This window comes from Ambystoma mexicanum, chromosome 13 (genome assembly GCF_040938575.1).
Source record: "Ambystoma mexicanum isolate Mex_15411 chromosome 13, UKY_AmexF1_1, whole genome shotgun sequence".
NCBI classification, from domain to species: Eukaryota; Metazoa; Chordata; class Amphibia; order Caudata; family Ambystomatidae; genus Ambystoma; species Ambystoma mexicanum.
In genome coordinates this window covers 840,521,617-840,538,002 of record NC_090938.1, presented here as the reverse complement: position 1 = coordinate 840,538,002, position 16,386 = coordinate 840,521,617, and the positions used below count along the sequence as shown (strand labels likewise).

The following is a 16,386-nucleotide window of genomic DNA, read 5'->3' as shown; positions in this document are numbered from 1 at the left end:
AGGAGCGAGTGCAGGGTAACAAGGAGCGAGTACAGCGTAACAAGGAGCAAGTGCAGGGTAACAAGGAGCGAGTGCAGGGTAATCAGCAGCTAGTGCAGGATAATCAGGAGCTAGTGCAGGGTAACAAGGAGCAAGTGCAGGGTAACAAGGAGCTGGTGCAGGGTAACAAGGAGCGAGTGCAGGGTAACAAGGAGCGAGTGCAGGGTAACAAGGAGTGAGTGCAGGGTAACCAGGAGCGAGTGCAGGGTAACCAGGAGCGAGTGCAGGGTATCAAGGAGCGAGTGCAGGGTAACAAGGAGCGAGTGCAGGGTAACAAGGAGCGAGTGCAGGGTAACAAGGAGCTGGTGCAAGGCAAAATGGAGCGAGTGCAGGGTAACAAGGAGCGAGTGCAGGGTAACAAGGAGCAAGTGCAGGGTAACAAGGAGCGAGTGCAGGGTAACAAGGAGCGAGTGCAGGGTAACAAGGAGCAAGTGCAGGGTAACAAGGAGTGAGTGCAGGGTAACAATGAGCGAGTGCAGGGTAACAAGGAGCGAGTGCAGGGTAACAAGGAGCTGGTGCAGGGTAACAAGGAGCGAGTGCAGGGTAACCAGGAGCGAGTGCAGGGTAACAAGGAGCGAGTGCAGGGTAACAAGGAGCAAGTGCAGGGTAACAAGGAGCGAGTGCATGGTAATCAGCAGCTAGTGCAGGATAATGAGGAGCGAATGCAGGGTAACAAGGAGCGAGTTCAGGGTAACAAGGAGCGAGTGCAATTCTAACTTTCACCTGAGATGCGCAGCGTAACCTTCTCTCCGCTGGATAAGACTTGTTCTGCTTTTAATGCATTATACTTATATCCTAATGCAAGGAGCGAGTGCAGGGTAACAAGGGTCTGGTGCAGGGTAACCAGGAGCGAGTGCAGGGTAACCAGGAGCGAGTGCAGCATGACAAGGAGCGAGTGCAGGGTAACAAGGAGCGAGTGCAGGGTAACAAGGAGCGAGTGCAGGGTAACAAGGAGCTAGTGCAGGATAACAAGGAGCGAGTGCAGGGTAACAAGGAGCGAGTGCAGGGTAACAAGGAGCTAGTGCAGGGTAACAAGGAGCGAGTGCAGGGTAACAAGTGTCTGGTGCAGGGTAACCAGGAGCAAGTGCAGGGTAACCAGGAGCGAGTGCAGGGTAACAAGGAGCGAGTGCAGGGTAACAAGGAGCTGGTTCAGGGTAACAAGGAGCGAGTGCATGGTAACAAGGAGGGAGCGAGTGCAGGGTAACAAGGAGCGAGTGCAGGGTAACGAGGAGCGAGTGCAGGGTAACAAGGAGCGAGTGCAGGGTAACCAGGAGCGAGTGCAGGGTAACAAGGAGCGAGTGCAGCGTAACAAGGAGTGAGTGCAGGGTAACAAGGAGCAAGGGCAGGGTAACAAGGAGCGAGTGCAGGGTAATCAGCAGCTAGTGCAGGATAATCAGGAGCTAGTGCAGGGTAACAAGGAGCAAGTGCAGGGTAACAAGGAGCGAGTGCAGGGTAACAAGGAGCTGGTGCAGGGTAACAAGGAGCGAGTGCAGGGTAACAAGGAGCGAGTGCAGGGTAACCAGGAGCGAGTGCAGGGTATCAAGGAGCGAGTGCAGGGTAACAAGGAGCGAGTGCAGGTTAACAAGGAGCGAGTGCAGGGTAACAAGGAGTGAGTGCAGGGTAACCAGGAGCGAGTGCAGGGTATCAAGGAGCGAGTGCAGGGTAACAAGGAGCGAGTGCAGGTTAACAAGGAGCGAGTGCAGGGTAACAAGGAGCAAGTGCAGGGTAACAAGGAGCTGGTGCAAGGCAACAAGGAGCAAGTGCAGGGTAACCAGGAGCGAGTGCAGGGTAACAAGGAGCGAGTGCAGCGTAACAAGGAGCGAGTGCAGGATAACAAGGAGCTAGTGCAGGATAACAAGGAGCGAGTGCAGGGTAACAAGGAGCGAGTCCAGGGTAACAAGGAGCGAGTGCAGGGTACTCAGGAGCTAGTGCAGGATAATCAGAAGCAAGTGCAGGGAAATCAGGAGCGAATGCAGGTTAACAAGGAGCGAGTGCAGGGTAACAAGGAGCAAGTGCAGGGTACTCAGGAGCTAGTGCAGGTTAACCAGGAGGTAGTGCAGGGTAATCAGGAGCTAGTGTAGGGTAACAAGGAGCGAGTGCAGGTTGATCATGAGCTAGTGCAGGGTAATCAGGAGCTAGTGCAGGTTAACCAGGAGGTAGTGCAGGGTAATCAGGAGCTAGTGTAGGGTAACAAGGAGCGAGTGCAGGTTGATCATGAGCTAGTGCAGGGTAATCAGGAGCTAGTGCAGGTTAATCAGGAGCTAGTGCAGGGTAATCAGGAGCGAGTGCAGGGTAACAAGGAGTGAGAGCAGGGTAACAAGGAGCGAGTGCAGGGTAACAAGGAGCGAGTTCAGGTTAATCAGCAGCTAGTGCAGGATAATAAGGCGCTAGTGCAGGGTAACAAGGAGCGAGTGCAGGGTAACAAGGAGAGAGTGCAGGGTAACAAGGAGCGAGTTCAGGTTAATCAGCAGCTAGTGCAGGATAATCAGGAGCTAGTGCAGGGTAACAAGGAGCGAGTGCATGGTAACAAGGAGCGAGTGCAGGGTAATCAGGAGCTAATGCAGGTTAACAAGGAGCGAGTGCAGGGTAACAAGGAGCGAGTTCAAGTTAATCAGCAGCTAGTGCAGGATAATCAGGAGCTAGTGCAGGGTAACAAGGAGCGAGTGCAGGGTAACAAGGAGCGAGTGCAGGGTAACAAGGAGCGAGTGCAGGGTAATCAGGAGCTAATGCAGGTTAACAAGGAGCGAGTGCAGGGTAACAAGGAGCGAATGCAGGTTAATCAGGAGCGAGTGCAGGGTAATCAGGAGCAAGTGCAGGGTAACAAGGAGCGAGTGCAGGGTAATCAGGAGCTAATGCAGGTTAACAAGGAGCGAGTACAGGGTAACAAGGAGCAAATGCAGGTTAATCAGGAGCAAGTGCAGGGTAATCAGGAGCTAGTGCAGGTTAACCAGGAGCTAGTGCAGGGTAACAAGGAGCGAGAGCAGGGTAACAAGAAGCGAGTGCAGGGTAACAAGGAGTGAGTGCAGGGTAACAAGGAGCAAGAGCAGGGTAACAAGGAGCGAGTGCAGGGTAACAAGGAGCGAGTGCAGGGTAACAAGGAGCGAGTGCAGGTTAATCAGGAGCTAGTGCAGGATAATTAGGAGCTAGTACAGGGTAATCAGGAGCGAGTGCAGGGTAACAAGGAGCGAGTGCAGGGTAACAAGGAGCTGGTGCAGGGTAACAAGGAGCGGGTGCAGGGTAACAAGGAGCGAGTGCAGGGTAACAAGGAGCGAGTGAAGGGTAACAAGGAGCGAGTTCAGGTTAATCAGCAGCCAGTGCAGGATACCCAGGAGCTAGTGCAGGGTAACAAGGAGCGAGTGCAGGGTAACAAGGAGAGAGTGCAGGGTAACAAGGAGCAAGTCCAGGTTAATCAGCAGCTAGTGCAGGATATCAGGAGCTAGTGCAGGGTAACAAGGAGCGAGTGCAGGGTAACAAGGAGCGAGTGCAGGGTAACAAGGAGCGAGTGCAGGGTAAAAGGAGCAAGTGCAGGGTAACAAGGAGCGAGTGCAGGGTAACAAGGAGCGAGTGCAGGGTAACAAGGAGCGAGTTCAGGTTAATCAGCAGCTAGTGCAGGATAATCAGGAGCTAGTGCAGGGTAACAAGGAGCGAGTGCAGGGCAACAAGGAGCGAGTGCAGGGTAACAAGGAGCGAGTTCAGGTTAATCAGCAGCTAGTGCAGGATAATCAGGAGCTAGTGCAGGGTAACAAGGAGCGGGTGCAGGGTAACAAGGAGCGAGTGCAGGGTAACAAGGAGCGAGAGCAGGGTAACAAGGAGCGAGTGCAGGGTAACAAGGAGCGAGTGCAGGGTAACAAGGAGCGAGTGCAGGTTAATCAGGAGCTAGTGCAGGATAATCAGGAGCTAGTGCAGGGTAATCAGGAGCGAGTGCAGGGTAACAAGGAGCGAGTTCAGGGTAACAAGGAGCTGGTGCAGGGTAACAAGGAGCGGGTGCAGGGTAACAAGGAGCGAGTGCAGGGTAACAAGGAGCGAGTGCAGGGTAACAAGGAGCGAGTTCAGGTTAATCAGCAGCCAGTGCAGGATAATCAGGAGCTAGTGCATGGTAACAAGGAGCGAGTGCAGGGTAACAAGGAGCGAGTGCAGGGTAACAAGGAGCAAGTTCAGGTTAATCAGCATCTAGTGCAGGATAATCAGGAGCTAGTGCAGGGTAACAAGGAGCGAGTGCAGGGTAACAAGGAGAGAGTGCAGGGTAACAAGGAGCGAGTCCAGATTAATCAGCAGCTAGTGCAGGATATCAGGAGCTAGTGCAGGGTAACAAGGAGCGAGTGCAGGGTAACAAGGAGCGGGCCCAGGGTAACAAGGAGCGAGTGCAGGGTAAAAGGAGCAAGTGCAGGGTAACAAGGAGCGAGTGCAGGGTAACAAGGAGCGAGTGCAGGGTAACAAGGAGCGAGTTCAGGTTAATCAGCAGCTAGTGCAGGATGATCAGGAGCTCGTGCAGGGTAACAAGGAGCGAGTGCAGGGCAACAAGGAGCGAGTGCAGGGTAACAAGGAGCGAGTTCAGGTTAATCAGCAGCTAGTGCAGGATAATCAGTAGCTAGTGCAGGGTAACAAGGAACGAGTGCAGGGTGACAAGGAGCGAGTGCAGGGTAACAGGAGCAAGTCCAGGGTAACAAGGAGCGAGTGCAGGGTAACAAGGAGCGAGTTCCGGTTAATCAGCAGCTAGTGCAGGATAATCATGAGCTAGTGCAGGGTAACAAGGAGCGAGTGCAGGGTAACAAGGAGCGAGTGCAGGGTAACAAGGAGCGAGTGCAAGGTAACAAGGAGCTGGTGCAGGGTAACAAGGAGCGGGTGCAGGGTAACAAGGAGCAAGTGCAGGGTAACAAGGAGCGAGTGCAGGGTAACAAGGAGCGAGTTCAGGTTAATCAGCAGCCAGTGCAGGATAATCAGGAGCTAGTGCAGGGTAACAAGGAGCGCGTGCAGGGTAACAAGAAGCGAGTGCAGGGTAACAAGGAGCGAGTTCAGGTTAATCAGCAGCTAGTGCAGGATAATCAGGAGCTAGTGCAGGGTAACAAGGAGCGCGTGCAGGGTAACAAGGAGCGAGTGCAGGGTAACAAGGAGCGAGTGCAGGGTAACGAGGAGCTAGTTCAGGTTAATCAGCAGCCAGTGCAGGATAATCAGGAGCTAGTGCAGGGTAACAAGGAGCGAGTGCAGGGTAACAAGGAGCAAGTTCAGGTTAATCAGCAGCTAGTGCAGGATAATCAGGAGCTAGTGCAGGGTAACAAGGAGCGAATGCAGGGTAACAAGGAGCGAGTCCAGGTTAATCAGCAGCTAGTGCAGGATATCAGGAACTAGTGCAGGGTAACAAGGAGCGAGTGCAGGGTAACAAGGAGCAAGTGCAGGGTAACAAGGAGCGAGTGCAGTGTAACAAGGAGCGAGTTCAGGTTAATCAGCAGCTAGTGCAGGATAATCAGGAGCTAGTGCAGGGTAACAAGGAGCAAGTGCACGGTAACAAGGAGCGAGTGCAGGGTAACAAGGAGCGAGTTCAGGTTAATCAGCAGCTAGTGCAGGATAATCAGGAGCTAGTGCAGGTTAACAAGGAGCGAGTGCAGGGTAACAAGCAGCGAGTCCAGGGTAACAAGGAGCGAGTGCAGGGTAACAAGGAGCGAGTTCCGGTTAATCAGCAACTAGTGCAGGATAATCATGAGCTAGTGCAGGGTAACAAGGAGCGAGTGAAGGGTAACAAGGAGCGAGTGCAGGTTAATCAGCAGCTAGTGCAGGATAATCAGGAGCTAGTGCAAGGTAATCAGGAGCGAGTGCAGGGTAACAAGGAGCGAGTGCAGGGTAACAAGGAGCGAGTGCAGGGTAACAAGGAGCAAGTGCAGGGTAACAAGGAGCAAGTGCAGGGTAACAAGGAGCGAGTGCAGGGTAACAAGGAGCGAGTGCAGGGTAACAAGGAGCGAGTTCAGGTTAATCAGCAGCTAGTGCAGGATAATCAGGAGCTAGTGCAGGTTAACCAGGAGCGAGTGCAGGGTAACAAGGAGCGAGTGTAGGGTAACAAGGAGCGAGTGCAGGGTAACAAGGAGCGAGTGCAGGTTAATCAGCAGCTAGTGCAGGATAATCAGCAGCTAGTGCAGGATAACAAGAAGCGAGTGCAGGGTAACAAGGAGCGAGTGCAGGGTAACAAGGAGTGAGTGCAGGGTAACAAGGAGCTGGTGCAGGGTAACAAGGAGCTGGTGCAAGCTAACAAGGAGCGAGTGCAGGGTAACAAGGAGTGAGTGCAGGGTAACAAGGAGCTGGTGCAGGGTAACAAGGAGCGAGTGCAGGGTAACAAGGAGCGAGTGCAGGGCAACAAGGAGCGAGTGCAGGGTAACAAGGAGCTGGTGCAGGGTAACAAGGAGCGAGTGCAGGGTAACAAGGAGCGAGTGCAGGGTAACAAGGAGCGAGTGCAGGGCAACAAGGGGCAAGTGCAGGGTAACAAGGAGCGAGTGCAGGGTAACAAGGAGCGAGTGCAGGGTAACAAGGAGCTGGTGCAAGGTAACAAGGAGCGAGTGCAGGGCAACAAGGAGCAAGTGCAGGGTAACAAGGAGCGAGTGCAGGGTAACAAGGAGCTGGTGCAGGGTAACAAGGAGCGAGTGCAGGGTAACAAGGAGCGAGTGCAGGGTAACAAGCAGCGAGTGCAGGGTAACAAGGAGCGAGTGCAGGATAACAAGGAGCGAGTGCAGGGTAACAAGGAGCGAGTGCAGGGTAACAAGGAGCGAGTTCAGGTTAATCAGCAGCTAGTGCAGGATAATCAGAAGCTAGTGCAGGATAACAAGAAGCGAGTGCAGGGTAAGAAGGAGCGAGTGCAGGGTAACAAGGAGCGAGTGCAGGGTAACAAGGAGCTGGTGCAGGGTAACAAGGAGCTGGTGCAAGGTAACAAGGAGCGAGTTCAGGTTAATCAGCAGCTAGTGCAGGATAATCAGGAGCTAGTGCAGGGTAACAAGGAGCGAGTGCAGGGTAACAAGGAGCGAGTGCAGGGTAACAAGGAGCGAGTCCAGGGTAACAAGGAGCGAGTGCAGGGTAACAAGGAGCGAGTTCAGGTTAATCAGCAGCTAGTGCAGTATAACAAGGAGCTAGTGCAGGGTAACAAGGAGCGAGTGCAGGGTAACAAGGAGCGAGTGCCGGTTAATCAGGAGCTAGTGCAGGATAATCAGGAGCTAGTGCAGGGTAATCAGGAGCTAGTGCAGGGTAATCAGGAGCGAGTGCAGGGTAACAAGGAGCGAGTGCAGGGTAACAATGAGCGAGTGCAGGTTAACAAGGAGCGAGTGCAGGTTAACAAGGAGCGAGTACAGGGTAACAAGGGTCTGGTGCAGGGTAACCAGGAGCAAGTGCAGGGTAACCAGGAGCGAGTGCAGGGTAATCAGGAGCGAGTGCAGGGTAACAAGGAGCGAGTGCAGGATAACAAGGAGCCAGTGCAGGGTAACAAGGAGCTGGTGCAAGGTAACAAGGAGCGAGCGCAGGGCAACAAGGAGCAAGTGCAGGGTAACAAGGAGCGAATGCAGGGTAACAAGGAGCGAGTTCAGGTTAATAAGGAGCGAGTGCAGGGTAACAAGGAGCGAGTCCTGGGTAACAAGGAGCGAGTGCAGGGTAACAAGGAGCGAGTGCAGGGTAACAAGGAGTGAGTTCCGGTTAATCAGCAGCTAGTGCAGGATAATCATGAGCTAGTGCAGGGTAACAAGGAGTGAGTGCAGGGTAACAAGGAGCGAGTGCAGGGTAACAAGCAGCGAGTGCAGGGTAACAAGGAGCGAGTGCAGGATAACAAGGAGCGAGTGCAGGGTAACAAGGAGCGAGTGCAGGGTAACAAGGAGCGAGTGCAGGGTAACAAGGAGCGAGTTCAGGTTAATCAGCAGCTAGTGCAGGATAATCAGAAGCTAGTGCAGGATAACAAGAAGCGAGTGCAGGGTAAGAAGGAGCGAGTGCAGGGTAACAAGGAGCGAGTGCAGGGTAACAAGGAGCTGGTGCAGGGTAACAAGGAGCTGGTGCAAGGTAACAAGGAGCGAGTTCAGGTTAATCAGCAGCTAGTGCAGGATAATCAGGAGCTAGTGCAGGGTAACAAGGAGCGAGTGCAGGGTAACAAGGAGCGAGTGCAGGGTAACAAGGAGCGAGTCCAGGGTAACAAGGAGCGAGTGCAGGGTAACAAGGAGCGAGTTCAGGTTAATCAGCAGCTAGTGCAGTATAACAAGGAGCTAGTGCAGGGTAACAAGGAGCGAGTGCAGGGTAACAAGGAGCGAGTGCCGGTTAATCAGGAGCTATTGCAGGATAATCAGGAGCTAGTGCAGGGTAATCAGGAGCTAGTGCAGGGTAATCAGGAGCCAGTGCAGGGTAACAAGGAGCAAGTGCAGGGTAACAATGAGCGAGTGCAGGTTAACAAGGAGCGAGTTCAGGTTAACAAGGAGCTAGAACAGGGTAACAAGGAGCGAGTGCAGGTTAACAAGGAGCGAGTACAGGGTAACAAGGGTCTGGTGCAGGGTAACCAGGAGCAAGTGCAGGGTAACCAGGAGCGAGTGCAGGGTAATCAGGAGCGAGTGCAGGGTAACAAGGAGCGAGTGCAGGATAACAAGGAGTGAGTGCAGGGTAACAAGGAGCTGGTGCAAGGTAACAAGGAGCGAGTGCAGGGCAACAAGGAGCAAGTGCAGGGTAACAAGGAGCGAATGCAGGGTAACAAGGAGCGAGTTCAGGTTAATAAGGAGTGAGTGCAGGGTAACAAGGAGCGAGTCCTGGGTAACAAGGAGCGAGTGCAGGGTAACAAGGAACGAGTGCAGGGTAACAAGGAGCGAGTTCCGGTTAATCAGCAGCTAGTGCAGGATAATCATGAGCTAGTGCAGGGTAACAAGGAGCGAGTGCAGGGTAACAAGGAGCGAGTGAAGGTTAATCAGCAGCTAGTGCAGGGTAACAAGGAGCAAGTGCAGGGTAACAAGGAGCGAGTGCAGGGTAACAAGGAGCGAGTGCAGGGTAACAAGGAGCGAGTTCAGGTTAATCAGCAGCTAGTGCAGGATAATCAGGAGCTAGTGCAGGATAATCAGGAGCTAGTGCAGGGTAACCAGGAGCGAGTGCAGGGTAACAAGGAGCGAGTGCAGGGTAACAAGGAGCGAGTGCAGGGTAACAAGCAGCGAGTGCAGGGTAACAAGGAGCGAGTGCAGGATAACAAGGAGCGAGTGCAGGGTAACAAGGAGCGAGTTCAGGTTAATCAGCAGCTAGTGCAGTATAACCAGGAGCTAGTGCAGGGTAACAAGGAGCGAGTGCAGGGTAACAAGGAGCGAGTGCCGGTTGATCAGGAGCTAGTGCAAGATAATCAGGAGCTAGTGCAGGGTAATCAGGAGCTAGTGCAGGGTAATCAGGAGCGAGTGCAGGGTAACAAGGAGCGAGTGCAGGGTAACAAGGAGCGAGTGCAGGGTAACAAGGAGCAAGTGCAGGGTAACAAGGAGCGAGTGCAGGGTAACAAGGAGCGAGTTCAGGGTAACAAGGAGCTGGTGCAGGGTAACAAGGAGCGAGTGAAGCGTAACAAGGAGCGAGTGCAGGATAACAAGGAGCGAGTGCAGGGTAACAAGGAGCGAGTGCATGGTAATCAGCAGCTAGTGCAGGATAATCAGGAGCGAATGCAGGGTAACTAGGAGCGAGTGCAGGGTAACCAGGAGCGAGTGCAGGGTAATCAGGAGCGAGTGCAGGGTAACAAGGAGCGAGTGCAGGGTAACAAGGGTCTGGTGCAGGGTAACCAGGAGCAAGTGCAAGGTAACCAGGAGTGAGTGCAGGGTAATCAGGAGCGAGTGCAGGGTAACAAGGGTCTGGTGCAGGATAACCAGGAGCGAGTGCAGGGTAACAAGGAGCTGGTGCAGGGTAACAAGGAGCGAGTGCAATTCTAACTTTCACCTGAGATGCGCAGCGTAACCTTCTCTCCGCTGGATAAGACTTGTTCTGCTTTTAATGTATTATACTTATATCCTAATGCACCTTGACACTCATTCCCAAACACACACCTAACATCACATAGGTATGTGGCATGAAGAGTCAAAGTTAGCTCCTGGAAGCTGCAGGTGTGAAGCTAATCAGACTCTACTAACAGAGAAGCAGGAGCTCCTGGACATTTCTAACCCTGCTATTTAGACATGGAGCAGGTAGGAGCGGCTCACAAACCATGGGAATGGCAATGGCCATGCGAGTATTAAAGTCAGGGAAGGACCCATCGGAATGCGCTGCATGGCGACCTAGATCGCTCCTCATTGGTGATGCTCCAGTCTGATGTGCACATGCCCTTCAATAGTTCACCCGGATCAAATAGGATCCATCCTGGAGCACAGTACGAATGACAGTGTCAGAAGGGTTATGAACTTACTTAATGGGGGAGGAGAACTGGCCTCACACATCCAGCGGGCATTTGATAGCTTAGACTGGACATATGCAGAACTGACCTTATGAGCCTATGGTTTTGGACCGAAGTTTACCAAAATGACTGAAGTTTACCAAACTGGTATTAGCAAATTACAAAACCCCGACCATGAGAATTAATGTTAATAGGGAACAGACAGAACCTATTCAGACTTGGAGAGGAAAGAGGCAAGACTGCGCTCTACCCACCCTTGTCTTTGCCCTAACTATGCAACCCCTGGCCTCCCTAATAGAGAATGACAATAGGATAAAGGGGGTACTTGTGCGGGGCAATAACGTAAAATAGGATTATATGCGAGGGACCCAAGATCTTCCCTATCGGCAATCCTGAAGGATCGACACCGGTTTTTGTAAGGTTTCGGGATTCACTATGAATTGTGGGAAATCTACGGCTCTCAACATCACAGAGGGCCCGGAAGTTGCGGAGGAGCTCAAGAGGGGTCCCCTATCATGTGGGTGGAGGAGAAGAAGGAATATCTAGGAGTGCGCATAACCCCAAACTATGAAGGATCATATAGGACCAATGTCCCAGAATTCTGGGATACTGTCCTGAAATATATGAGGCGTCGATACCTGCAAGAATGATCCTGCTTTTCTAGGATCATGACCCTATTGCCCAGATTGCAATATATATTTTGAGCCTCGTCTATAGTCATCTCATTTAAAAAGATTAAACTCCTGCAGCGGGACATCTTTCGTTCACATGGAATAAAAAAAGCAGGCTAGGATACAGTGATCCATAATAACGCAACCCCCCAATTTACGGCGGGCGGGGATCTCTGATATAGGGAGATATCTACTGACAGCACAACTAGCACCCATGATGGAGTGGGCGTTGAACCCTGGATGCAAGGGATGGAAGGATATGGAGCAGCAGGCGACATCCACTCCTCCATCGAAGATACCGTTTATTGGTGGTGGGGGAAACCCACTGCCCTCAACGGAAAGTGCATCGCATTACTGGGTCAGGTGACTGAGACTAGTTTAGTTTAGTTTAGTTCAGTTTATTTGTATAGCGCTCCTAGCCCGTAGGCATCTGGGCGCCTTTCTTGCATAAAAGGTTACAAACCGCACAGTGACATGCAAAGCTTTACACAGAAAGCAGGAGATACAATAGGGGGGGAGGGGAGATTTACAGAATGTACTGGAGAGAGGAGCAGAGACACAGGAAGATACTCCTTACAGATTATACAGTAGACATTTATATGAGGTAACACATTTACAGAGTTACAGGCAGAATACGCGACTGAAGGAGTGTATTTCTTACATATTTTGCATTTTATAGCTCGTATTCTTGGTCAAGGAGCCACGTTTTGAAGTTCCTCCTGAGTAGGTGAAACTAGGGGAGATTACATTGGGTCTTGAGCAGCGATCACCAATAACTGATAATCCAGAATACAGCCCGGGGGTGGCTAAGAATTATTATGATAGACATTGATTGTCTATCATAAAAGACATTGATTGCTCACCCTGCCTGACATGTATGCAGAGGGACGACCCCTGACAATTGTAGATTGTAAAGAGAGGTTTACAATAGGGGCGCTGGATGTCTCACGGGGAATTGGTTGCAGGAATCTGGGAGGCTTAGAATTGACAATAAGGGATGGGTCAATAATGCGGAAAGAGCTCTAAATTGTCCAAACCGACAAATAGGGGGACCCTTGAGGACAATGCTTATCTAACGCCTAAACAAGAGTCAAAACTATTGGCTTTGCCAATGCTTGTTATTAACAGGCATTCAGTCCAAGGAACAGGTGCAAGTACACACACATTGATTATAAATGAAGTGCCCGAAGTCACACTTCGTTAAGATATGTGTATTACACCGGGAGCTGGTCTATAATTGTAAATATGCCATTATCTTACAGAACACTGCTAAACAACATGACATAGGCTACCCCTTAAAAGAAGCACAGATCTAGCTCAAAGGGATCACTTGGGGAAGTTTTTTTTTTTAGGTGGAATAATGCAGGTAGTGGTTGAGAATGGGTATAGGAACCAGCATAGCCATGAGGGGTCAATGGGTGGAGAAATATCCAAGCAATACCCACCACATGTGTGCCCCCTCACATCACATATCTCTCCTAGCTTCACTGCCCATGCCAATAGTTGCAGCTTATAGTCGGTGCTTAACGTGCCACTTAATTGGCAACATCTAATTCCAGAGCTCTCAAGTTTCAAGGGGATGTGTGTGAGAAGGCCATTCAATCCTGTTGCTTCCCCTTTGGAACCTGGGACTTGTAGTTTTTTTGTTTCCCATTTGATGTTCAGGAAAACTACAAGTCCCAGAATTCCAAGCAAAAACAGGTCTGGATGGCCTTCTTACACCTCACACGAAAGTGGCGTGACTCTGGCCTCCCTGCCACTTTAAGAGTTACACATTTGGGATTGGACAGCAATATCAGGGAGCTGAAACATACTTCCATAAATTATTTTGATTTGTCTTCATCTGCAAACCAATTATTAGGGTGGAATATTGTGATTTGCCCGTAGCCATTTTCCGCTCTACCCCGTCTCCCCCTCCCCCATTCCAGTCTCTAAAACAGGGCAAACGGAAAATAAAAAGTGTTGCTGTACATATTTCAGGAAAGATTATGTGAAAAGCAAGGATTTATCACTTGGCCACTCAAAAAGACGTCAGACAGAAATGCGCGCGGCAGCTGAGACACACTAGGAATGGAGCGCAGAGCACGCAGAAAACACGTCACATTAACCTATAAAATAATCAAGGACGTGGAAGTATTTACCTTTTGAAAACTTCCCTGTGCACATGTCCCAGTCAGCACAGAAACAACAACACTGGTATTTATCTTTCGAAAATCAGTATCGTGGCTTTTCTTACCCATCCTCCACTAAAAGTTTGGACCAATAATTAGCAAAGATTTTCTGGTAACGGAGGCCGGGCGTGAACAAGACGGCTTGGAATTTCACTGGACACAGCTTATTTATTGAGAAACAAGGCGAAGGCGATGGATACTTAATACATAATAATAATAATAATAATAATTATAAATGGATTATACGTGAAAATAAATGATTAACGAAACCATTGCTCCTGCCTCTGTCAGCCCCATCGGCTCTGGTCCACCTAGAACTTGATAACAGCAGGGAATCGGCTCGGATCTCACTCCACCCGGTACTGGTCTGGCCCAGGGTAGGGAAGGGAGAGGGGCTAGAGAACTATAGGGAGGCTCTGTCTCGAGTTCTGAGCCTCGAAGGGGGGAAGAGTTTAAAGTGCTGTGTGCACCTGAAAGCACGCCTCTTGCACTTTGGCAGGTATGGGACTGGAACGCCCTGAACACGAAGGCAAATATGTTAATGTATCAAGACTTGATAGTTGATGCCACAAAGTTGAAATTCAGTGTGAAATACCTTGAAACTTCAGCAGAATTGTGGTTTGAGGTTTATTTGGATACCATTCTTACGCCATGGGAAAAATCTCTTAACGTTCGATTCAGACTTGGGTTTTTGCCAGTAGCCTGTATAACCAAGAGGTGGCGGGGACGCAATCTGACCTGTGCCCAATGCCAGTAGCCTGTATAACCAAGAGGTGGCGGGGACGCAATCTGACCTGTGCCCAATGCCAGTAGCCTGTATAACCAAGAGGTGGCGGGGGACGTAATCTGACCTGTGCCCAATGCCAGTAGCCTGTATAACCAAGAGGTGGCGGGGACGCAATGGCGGGGACGCAATCTGACCTGTGCCCAATGCCAGTAGCCTGTATAACCAAGAGGTGGCGGGGGACGTAATCTGACCTGTGCCCAATGCCAGTAGCCTGTATAACCAAGAGGTGGCGGGGGACGTAATCTGACCTGTGCCCAATGCCAGTAGCCTGTATAACCAAGAGGTGGCGGGGACACAATCTGACCTGTGCCCAATGCCAGTAGCCTGTATAACCAAGAGGTGGCGGGGGACGTAATCTGACCTGTGCCCAATGCCAGTAGCCTGTATAACCAAGAGGTGGCGGGGACACAATCTGACCTGTGCCCAATGCCAGTAGCCTGTATAACCAAGAGGTGGCGGGGACGTAATCTGACCTGTGCCCAATGCCAGTAGCCTGTATAACCAAGAGGTGGCGGGGACGCAATCTGACCTGTGCCCAATGCCAGTAGCCTGTATAACCAAGAGGTGGCGGGGGACGTAATCTGACCTGTGCCCAATGCCAGTAGCCTGTATAACCAAGAGGTGGCGGGGGACGTAATCTGACCTGTGCCCAATGTGTGGACCCTACACAGAGAATATTTTACACTTTCTACTAATTTGCAATAAAACCCTTTACCTGAGATGTATGTACCTGCGACCTATTTTGAATAATGCTGGTATTGGCCAGGTAATACCTGCTCTACAGTATTTAAGGGAATGTCTGCTCCCTTATGTGGTTTTAGAGCCACGCATTCTATCTGCAGGGTATGGCTCCTGAGAAATAAGACCTTGAAGAAGGCTGTGGTAATGTGGAAAATGGTGAATAAGCAAGTGCTCTCCTTGGTCACTATTGTTTCACTATTATAGCTATTATACACTTTTGCACGAGCGCGATACAAATAAAATATCATATCATATCATAGCTGCTTAAGAGGTGAGCACTGATTATGTGCTGGCTCATGGAGCTCTGTTCATGTTTTATTTTTAATTTTGGTATTTTTATGCTAAGTGATTTGTACTTCTTTCTCCCCACAGGCTGCTAAACTTGGGAGTTTTGTATGACTTATGCTGCTGATTTGAACCTGTTGACTTGTACATTTGTAAGCTCTGCACAGGAACACTCCGGTAATTTGTATTTGAAGTTTGTATATGTGTATCTGGGCTTTCCATGTATTAACTGTAGTATTTGTCCACTCCTGTGATGTAGCACTTGCACGTTTTGCACAGGAATGCCGCGCTGATTTGTAGCTGATGTTTTTATATGTGTTTTTTTTAGATATATTAACTGTTTTTGGAACTTGAAGGTCGAAAACGAATAAAAGTATGTTTGACTGACTGCAAAGAATACATTGCCTCAATAAAATGCAATAATGGTGCGCAACGAGCACCACAGGTTTAAAGTCGCTCACGAGCATTCACGAATCAAAGCATGTCATTGTAACCCGGAAACATGTCGGGATCAGCACACTGCTAAGTGTGGAACATGCCTTGTGCAATAGTCACATGAAATCACATTACTTTGCTGTTCCGATACTGCCCCATGTGAAAAGAGGAAAATACTATGAGGCCGGGGAACCCAAAGGAAACACACCAAACACCGGTTACAAAGGAACATACAAAGTACTTTATTTTAAGGTCAAGCAATGACAGAGTCAAATGACAGATCGGATAGCTGTCGGCCCTCAGTACAACACAGCGAACTTCAACGGGGTTCGATGTATTCAGTGAGAGACTGTACATTGGGACATTCCGGCCTTTACACATTTCTCCAGCCTGTTGTCCAACCCCTTTGCGGGTTAACCATTCCATGAATGTATTACTGGTCTAGGGTCTCTGCCAGGCCAATTCTAATTTATTCATTAGTATGTGCATAGATCAGTTCCGTTGATACAGGTAATCCATTTACATGCAGGTCAGCAGAAGGACAAGGCCTCAGTTCACGACCCTAACAAGTGGCTTGCAGGCAAGTTTTACATTAGCTGTACGGAGGTCATGTCGACCAGGATCTGTTCGGAATGGCATCGTCCACCATTATGTTGTACAGGGTGACTTTTACACAGCAAGAGAACCTAAAATGGCGGTTTGATTCAAGATGGCGGCTTACATCAATTTCTAAGGTCAAGAACTTGCCCTAGAGAGTTATTCGCATACAGTTTTATGCGACTTGGCGTAGGCCAATATACATATAATCGTTTACCATAGGAGGCATAATTTAATATCCAGTTTGACACCCCATGTCAGGAGTGATAGTATGAGAAAGTCAGATAAAACTCTTTCCTTTATTGGTGC

At 50.3% G+C, this 16,386-nt stretch overlaps 1 protein-coding gene across 1 annotated transcript; it reads left to right on the top strand.

Moving 5' to 3' along the window:
- The first annotated feature begins 356 nt into the window (after positions 1-356).
- On the top strand, positions 357-15,140 carry LOC138520604 (trichohyalin-like). Its single transcript, XM_069632929.1, has 12 exons — positions 357-428; positions 845-1,207; positions 1,668-2,090; positions 2,406-3,038; positions 3,180-3,443; positions 3,556-4,317; positions 4,753-5,349; positions 5,391-5,909; positions 6,723-7,673; positions 7,836-8,618; positions 8,772-9,465; positions 15,133-15,140. Exons 1-12 carry the CDS (start codon positions 357-359, stop codon positions 15,138-15,140), a joined length of 6,069 nt encoding a protein of 2,022 aa, XP_069489030.1.
- The last annotated feature ends 1,246 nt before the right edge of the window (positions 15,141-16,386 follow it).